Source organism: Corylus avellana, chromosome ca4 (genome assembly GCF_901000735.1).
Source record: "Corylus avellana chromosome ca4, CavTom2PMs-1.0".
Classification (NCBI taxonomy): Eukaryota; Viridiplantae; Streptophyta; class Magnoliopsida; order Fagales; family Betulaceae; genus Corylus; species Corylus avellana.
In genome coordinates, this window is record NC_081544.1 from 17,765,787 (window position 1) to 17,774,332 (window position 8,546).

The 8,546-nt window shown below is 35.5% G+C and overlaps 1 protein-coding gene across 3 annotated transcripts in view; it reads right to left on the reverse strand.

Moving 5' to 3' along the window:
- Positions 1–403: 403 nt before the first annotated feature.
- LOC132177692 (CRAL-TRIO domain-containing protein YKL091C) overlaps positions 404–8,546 on the reverse strand; it is a 13,574-nt gene continuing 5,431 nt past the window's right edge. The window contains exons 3-7 of one of the 3 annotated variants that reach the window (XM_059590120.1): positions 7,446–7,482; positions 4,507–4,624; positions 3,468–3,578; positions 2,580–2,733; positions 404–1,783 (exon numbers count right to left, since the gene is read on the reverse strand). In XM_059590120.1, coding sequence (XP_059446103.1) covers positions 2,596–2,733; positions 3,468–3,578; positions 4,507–4,624; positions 7,446–7,482 — 404 coding nt within the window. In that variant the 3' untranslated portion in view covers positions 404–1,783; positions 2,580–2,595. Of the gene's footprint in view, positions 1,784–2,401; positions 2,734–3,467; positions 3,579–4,506; positions 4,625–7,445; positions 7,483–8,546 lie in introns of those variants that run through there. The other 2 variants (XM_059590119.1, XM_059590121.1) reach the window with 2 other exon arrangements.

The following is an 8,546-nucleotide window of genomic DNA, read 5'->3' on the forward strand; positions in this document are numbered from 1 at the left end:
ACGTTAGATATTCGTTGTGTTTCATCCAACGGATACATCGAATGATTTTATTGAGACTTATATCCATTGTGATTTACGGATACAGTGGATGATTTGATCTCAATTGGATATTCGTTGTGATTTATAATAGAGATTGATGGATTCATCGAATGATTCAATTGGTTTATAAAAAAACAATAGAACATATAGGGTTTAATTGTTTATCGGATGCATGAATGAAAACATGAGAATGTATGTTTTGATTTGGTGAGGTGAATTCTAAAACCTTAGTCGTTTATCTTTTGATTATTTTTATTTTATTTAGTTTATGTTTGTTTATTTTCAAAATCAAAATCATTCGGAACTAGGTTAAGATATAATTGATTTAGATAAAAATTAAATTTCACAAACACAATTCCTTATGAATCGACCTTGCACTCGCACACACACTATATTGCACACAACTCGTGCGCTTGCGAGTACAATCAAATTTGTACATCAGTTTCCGTAACGGGTTGCTCATTACCCTTCTCTACCATCACTGACATATCAAGTGCCCTGTATGCATCCGTTATATTTTCTTCCGTTGACATATTGCCTTGATACGTACTCTCCACTGAACTCACTCTTCCCATATCTGTTTCCATATCCTCGGCAAAAATCACGCCAGGAAATTTTCCATCCAGACTAGGATTCATAACTCTCTTTTTTCCTCCCATAACGTCCACTTCCAAATCTCTCCAAATAGGGAACTCTGAAATTTTCGAGCTTTCCCCCTTCGACCCCGATCTCGTGCTTGACAGATCGTTGGTAGTATCTTTGTCTCCCGTCTCCGGTCACTGTTGGGTGTCTGTCCTATTAGCCACATTGTGAGTGTGTCTATTGGGCTTAGTCAGCGCAGTTTCTACATCGACATGTTCGTACAATGGTGTGGGTCATCCCTGTCCACCTATGCATCGTCGATTTGGTAAGGGAACTCGTAGCCATGGTCCAAACTGGGGTTCAGACCCCTAGGTACCAAGTCCCTGTCGTTTCACGCACCCCATGACCCCATGACATATCACTCCACATAGGAAACAAAACCTTAGAAGCCGTTCATATTGGAGCGACACCCAAGCAGATTCTCCCTGATGTTTCAGCATTCTACCCCTTGGAATCAACCGTGACAAGTCCAGTTTGATCTTGACTCGAAGAAACTCTCCCCATCCAACTCCCTCCTCATCAGTATCAACCTCCTCCACCAAACCCACATAAGCTTCTATTTGGAAGCCCACTTTTTGGCACATGCAAGCCAAAGGTAGGTTGAACATTCGAATCCAAAAAGACACCTTCTCAAACTCAATTTTTGATGGTGGTGTTATTCCATCAAACAACTCCACCGAGAACAAATTACCCTCAAAGAGCGAGGGTCGTCCCTCCATTACTCTTGACTTGTCCCAAAAATATTCAAAATCGATCAGAAATATGTTTGCCCCCAATACGTTGAACAAGATTGTCCCCGACAACTTTCAAATTCGTAACAAGGTGGATTTTATGATCTCCTTACTGACATATCTATCTGCTATTAGTTTACCCACAAAGCAGGATTGTCTCCTGGTCACCATTTCTTCAAGATCATGCTTCTGGATCTCTACCTCCGCACCCTCTTCTTCCGACAAAGAGAATTTCCTCCACAGTTTTGTAATGTCTTCTGCCATGCATCGTCACAAGAGTTTACACCTGGTTCCACCGCCAAAACACCCGAAGCCTTCACCGCACACTTCAAAGTTGAAGAACCTTTTCTTCTCCTCTAGGGCTTTGAGACCTAGAGAGCAAACAGAGATGTTTAGTAGGATTTTGTTAAGTGATAAGTCTTTCTACATCTAATAATAAGTAATAAGAAAAAGGTTTAAACCGAAAGTTTACAAATAGAAGTGTTCTGCCTGACATACTAAATTATATAAAAGTATTTGATTCTTTTCTAAATACATGTATCGTTTATAAAATTTTATTGACAATACATACCGTAAGCTTTTGGAGAAATAATTTTTTTTCAAAATTAAATTTGATCAAGTTCTATGGGTGGTTACATTTTTTTTAGAAAATTAAACAAAAGCTAGAGCGTGGACTTCATTACCTCCGGTCCTACGCACTTGTAGAAACCATTTAGTATCTTTCTGACCACGTGAACTTTCTGACGATGTGACACTTGTTCCATTTAAAATATTAACTAAACTCAACACCAAATGGCTAGAAATTCATGTCATAGTCAATAGAATCTCACAATATGCATAAAGGGTATGAGGGGATTAAATGTAATTCCTCTTTTCTTTTCTTTTTTTTAAAAAAAAAGATTCAAAATAGAAAATATTTACAGGGTCTAGCCAAACATATTTTATGCAGCAAATCAACCCTTCTGATAGAAAGAAAGAATCACAACATCAGGCTAAAATCATTTTCCTTGAATAGAATATAAACAAAAGTTTATTAGGAAAATGTAATAGATGTGATCATATATATAATTGCCAAAGCGGCTTATATAACCAAGAGAGAATAGGTTGATAATAGTATCACATAAAATGATATCTCTTGGAATTGGGATTGCAATGGCAGCAACCTACATCCATATCTGTGGAATCAACCCTCCAATGGGGCAAGTACAACATCCTGAAGTGCTACAAGCTTTGCTTGCCCTCCATATTCTTCTGGCAAGACTTCCTCGCCAACTTTCTTTATGAAATCTTGTCTTTCGTCCTCATCGGTCACAATCACAATCTGCATCATCATCCCAAACTCAACCAATCTGTAAATCTGAAAACTAACTAAACCTAATTTTCTTGCTTTCAGAAACCAAAAAACTCAGATCATATACCAACTTCAGTATGATGTGATGTAAGTACCTAAATTGAATTGGAAAATTATTTATAAAAGGAGTTTAGCAACTTCTGTCAAATGTCTTTTCAAAAATATATGCATGGATCTGTCACCAGCCTTGTAGTGAAGCCTCATTGTGCAGTATTGGAGGGGTATATGCTCTATCTTCAAAGGCGAAAACATCTATCCTGATTTTGACAAAATTGGCTAAATGCTTTGCGAAGAGTTAATATAGTTTGGTTCTGTATAGGATCCAAAACAGTATGTACATATTAGAAACAGAAATATAAATAGAACTAGGTAAAAAAATATCCCATGCAGTTTAGAAAAATTTGGAATGTGCAACAGATTCCAGCAATTTAAACAAAACTTTCACATAACAGGATTGAGTAAAAAAATTCAGATAATCTTTTCTGTATCCATAACTTTATGTGAGAAAATGTATGTACAAAAGAAAAATCAACCCTTATATACATAGAGTTGGAATATCGGTGTCTTTTTTCCGCATTGCAAAGTCACTGACTTGCAATTTTTAAAAAGGCATACCATCTGAAAGTACCCATTTTGAACCTTATATATGGTTGAGTTAATCTGACCTAAAGAGGTTTCTTATATTTATATCGTATATCAGATACCTTTTCCAGAGTAGCCTTCTCAAGGAATCTAGAAACCATTCTCCAAACACTCACAAAGAATCGTGGCATGTGTAGAATGAAGCACTTTGCTAAACGTTCAGGGTAGTAAGCCTACACAAAGGAAGTGAGGAAGAACGAGATTATCAACAAAATAATGCATTGAAGTTGAATCAAGCGACATCTAAGAGCTTGTTTGAAATTGCGTTTAAAAAATGGAGTTTTTAAGCAAAAAAGAACTTTTGGGCAAAAGTTTCATTTTTAAGTTTTTGTCAAAATTGTTTTTTTGGCTATTTTTAGGCTTTTTGGACCCTTAAAAGCTCTTTTTTTTTTTTTTTACCAAACGAATACTTTTTTCTTCAAACGAACTTTTTGAATGTTAAAAGTACTTTTAGACTTTTCAAACGCAATCTCAAACAAGCTCTAAATAAGGTTTTAACTCTGTCATGTAATTCCCTTAACATATCAGAGGCATTTAAGGCATGCTTTTCCATTATGCATGGACACCTTTACCAGATGGTATAAAAAAATTTAAAATTTTAAAAATTAAAAAAATTAAAAAAAATTAAAATTAAAATTTAAAAAAAAAAAATGGTAATTCCCTTAACGGACCCAAGACTTTTAAGAGCTGCAAGAATTTGTCTATTCCAGCGTGTCTTACAACCTAAATCGTACATGACCAAGCCCAAGGTGGCTGTTAAAACTTTTGGCCTAGATATAGTCTACTTCTTGGAGGGAGTAGATGGGTTATGGGAAAAGTTATAAATAATTTTTTTTAAAAAAAAAAATATTGCGAAAAGGACAAATCTGGTGAAAAGAAACAGGATATGACAGCATGCTGGTGCAGAAAAGAGAAAACAGTGAACAACTACACTTTTCAAAGCAAGGAGAAGGTAAATGATAAAGAAACAGCCAAGAACTAAAACAACGAAAGCCAGAAGAGCCCCCCACCCCCTTTCCTTTCTGTTTTTTGCACTTTCTTTGTTCTCTGCCTCTTATCTGTTACCACATAGAAAACTCATAAAAAGAAAACTACAATCACCTGTAAAAATTGAAACCCAGTAATTAATCCTCTTGCATCAATGTTCCTATAAGTAATATGTTGTAGGTCAAGAATGCCAATCAACTTTTCATTTCCAATTTCTCTTCCTTTGAAAGAACTGAAACAGAAAAAAAAAATACCACATGAAATGCTATTCTCTATCTCTGGAAATAGAAAGAGAATATTAAAAAGAAGTGCACTATGTGAAAAATTATGCCCATTTAAACACAATAAAGCTCAATGAATTACTTACCTCTTTGGAAGCAACAATAAAATTTAAAAAAAAAAAAAAAAAAAAAAAAAAAAAAAAAAAAACCCAGTTTTAGACAAACCAACGCTAGTCTCAAATTCTATAGGATTTTAGGAGCTTCTCTGAATGGAATTTCAGTATTTTAATTAGCTGATGGAAGAGGGGGGGAGATTAAAGTTACATTCAGAACAAGAAAGATATACCTATTGTATCTGAAAAATAGGACACAGCACCAAACTTACATTAAAAAATTAACCACAAGCTCCCTTAAACCTTTACTAGTTATTTTACATTCCAAGGAAAAGATTTTGAACATAATAGTTTTTATTTTTTATTTTTTATAAGCAATATCGTATAAATCAAAAAAAGCACAATGCGCCTCTAAGTACACAAATAGTATACAAAGGAAAACCTGCAAAACCCCACAAAAAGAAGATCCTATACCAACCCTAAAAACCAAAGAGTCCTAAAGAATCCGATACCCCAAAACCCTCAAAAACCCTAAGCTCAATAGGCAAACCTACATCACCCTGCCAATGACCATATTCGAGACGTGGCCTCTAGCCTCAAAATTAATGGAGCATTCCAAATTTTTGAGCCCCCTCTTCCTCTTAGCCTTTGGAGCAGAAACGTCATTTTTGGGCTCCCGCTCCTCTTCAATGACCAAAAAAAGATCCAAGAGTCTTTTCTCGTCACCTCCACAAGACAACCCCACAATGGGAGCGAACTTCACCGCATCAAGCACCACCTTAGAATAGCCCTCCACCCCCTCCACCAAAGTTTCCGCCACAAACTCGGTCAGCAGCTCCTTGTTCTTATGCAACTGCTTAGCTATCTTATCTTTCACTCTCCGCAAATACCCCATTTGAGACTTGGAGACAGAAGAATAAATGGATGCAACCCTCTCCATCATACAAGGATAAGGATGGCAAAGTCTCATAATTAACAATAAGTAAATGTCATTTTATAATTAACATCAAAATTGATTATATAAATTTCAAATCTCCTCCCCACCCTCTCCCCGGCATGGACTCTCTCTCTCTCTCTCAAGCACAGAAGTTGATTTTAGGTCTTCAAAATTTTGCGTGTAGTTACATTCAGGTCGGTGGTGTTTCTATCCTTGGATTTTGACATCATCCAACTACTTTTTTTTTCTGGGATAATTTTTAACAAGGAATGGAATGTAAGAAACATTTAAGTATCCCATCCAACAATTTCTTCTAAAGAAAACACTCAAGTTGCCAGGAAAGAAATACTAATATGAACTTGGCAGTCCTTGGACATGCCAATGCTGCATATTTGGATAACAAGAATGTTAGGTCAAAGCCCAAACTTTAAGAATTATAATTATATCCCATTCTAGATATACAAACTCATATTTTTCCTACTAAAAAAGGGCCCAATATGTGTAATGAACACAGAATTTTTTTTCTGAAATTGGATGGTGATGAATTGTAATTGACAAATTTGTAGTGATGAATGATGAAATTGGACCTTTTATATATATATATATATATAAAAGCTTACAATTCCACATTTGGCCCTTTTATACTAAAAAGTTAACAACCATTCCAACAAACTAACATAGGCATCAGCCCATTATTACATCTTACAAACGCCCACGCCAATTGCAACACACCCATCCACAACATAAAATGTGTAAGTCTTTGGAATTGGATGAATGCCAAATAACCCATAGTCTTCTTATGATCATTCCACCTCACCCTCAACCTTAAAAGCACCATCTTATTCACAAGTCTTCCAAAGCCTTCTAGAACACTCTTACGCATACTCCTTCGCCACTTAACCCTTTGACACCCTTGTTTTGAGCTTGCTTGCAATTCCACCATACGTCTGTCACACCACCACCCTGTACAACAGCTACAACTTGTACTTGACCTCTAACACAGCACTACTCCTGGATCTTAGGCAGAATCCACAGGATTTTGTGCAAGGCCATGACAATATTTCCCACCATGGTCCAATGTGTTGTACTTTCCAATGAGTGAACTAAAATTTCCTTGTCCTGCCCTTTCTGGAGTTGTTCTGGCATATTAAACATGTCTTGCACAGTTACAACACCAGTTAAGCGGGCATGTGCAACTTAGCAAAACATGGATCTTTCCCTCTCTTATATACGCATATACATCATGTTTTAAGTAACATTTACACCAAGCATGGACTCTTATCTCTTTTTTAGCTACAATCACTTTCAATTTAATCTCTATGTTGATACCCCAAGCGATACTTCAATCGGATGAAGATCACACCTCATGAAAGCGAATGTCACTAATTCAAATCTCTTCTTTCCCTCTCCTTGGGGCCAATTACATATCAAAAACAAAAATTAATCTCTATAATGAAAATAAAATCTATGAAAAATTTATAAAAAGTTTTGGCCTTAGAATCATGATTAGGCTCATAAGAACTATCCCTGTTATCGCCAATCAACTCTAGCTCAAATAGCACCTCCTAACCCTATAAGAATGTTGTGTGGTGAAGTTAAGTGTTCGAGACCCACAAGGTGCATGTGGAATTTACCAATAAAAAAAAAATACAAAGAAAGAAAGTGAAAAGAAAAGAAAAAATTATTGCTACATGTTATCCTGCCTCAATGACCCAACTTTCAAAATTTACCCTTTCACCTGATTTCTAAACACATATCAATATTAGAGAAATGAATGGGTACCTTGCAATCGTTTTGTCTAGCAGATGAACAACAAATTCTGCACAATGAAACAAAACAAAGTGAATCAGGGATTTATTAGCAAACTGTTGTAAGAAAACAGAAGAGGGGAAATCCAGTTGTTTTATTGATTTTCGTAGCCATCTGCTTATTAGTACAATGAAATGTATTTTAAAGTTATCCCATCAATATTCGAACTATGATTGGTTTATCAAGGCTGTACTCTAGAGATTCTACCCATCAGTCCCCAACATCGAGTCGATAATAATCCTAAATTATATGTTATTTAGAGATGGGGTTTTGGGGAGCTGAAAAGTCTTCAAAATAATTTAATGCCAAAGCAAAGAAATTGTTTGCCATGTTCACGAAGTCGTTATATGTGGCTTGATTTTGGAATTTGATCAACCATTGAGAAACTGGCCACCTCTATATCTATCCATATATATATATACAAGACCAAGGTTATCCTAATTCATGATTTCTAGTCTCTAGAGCTGATTTAAGGATAAATTTTTTTTTTTTTTTTTTTTGGCAGGGGGGGTGTTCATCTTTGTAATCGCCACAGATACGAAGCAACTTCAAAAACTAATCCAAGTGAGAGACATGATACATCTGACCTCACATCATGTGCAGGAGTAATTTGACCGACATCAGGGAAATTATATAAAATGAATACTGGTTGAAAGGAATTTGCCGACTATGATCACTTCCTTGAACAATAATAAGTGGTTGATCCATGGCATAGAAGCAACATTGGCAGGAACAAAACAGAGAAGAACTTATCATATTGGAATTGCTTACCCTCATTCACTATGAAAATCAAGATTCTTTTTCCTATTTATATTACTATATTAATGGCGTAATCACTAATAAACCACATGCATTTTCATCTTTAGTTGATTTTACTGCCTTTTAAGATTTAATATTTTGTAATGTTTTCCCTTTTAGATGATTTACTTACTCTTTAGGTTTTAGTTTCTATCCTTAGGTGCTTTAGGTTGATGTTATAAGAAGACTGATGGATGTATTGCAAATCAGCTTTTGAGAATGAATTTTGAATATTAGTGAAATTTTCGGTTTCCTTTGCTTTTTTCTAAGCTATTT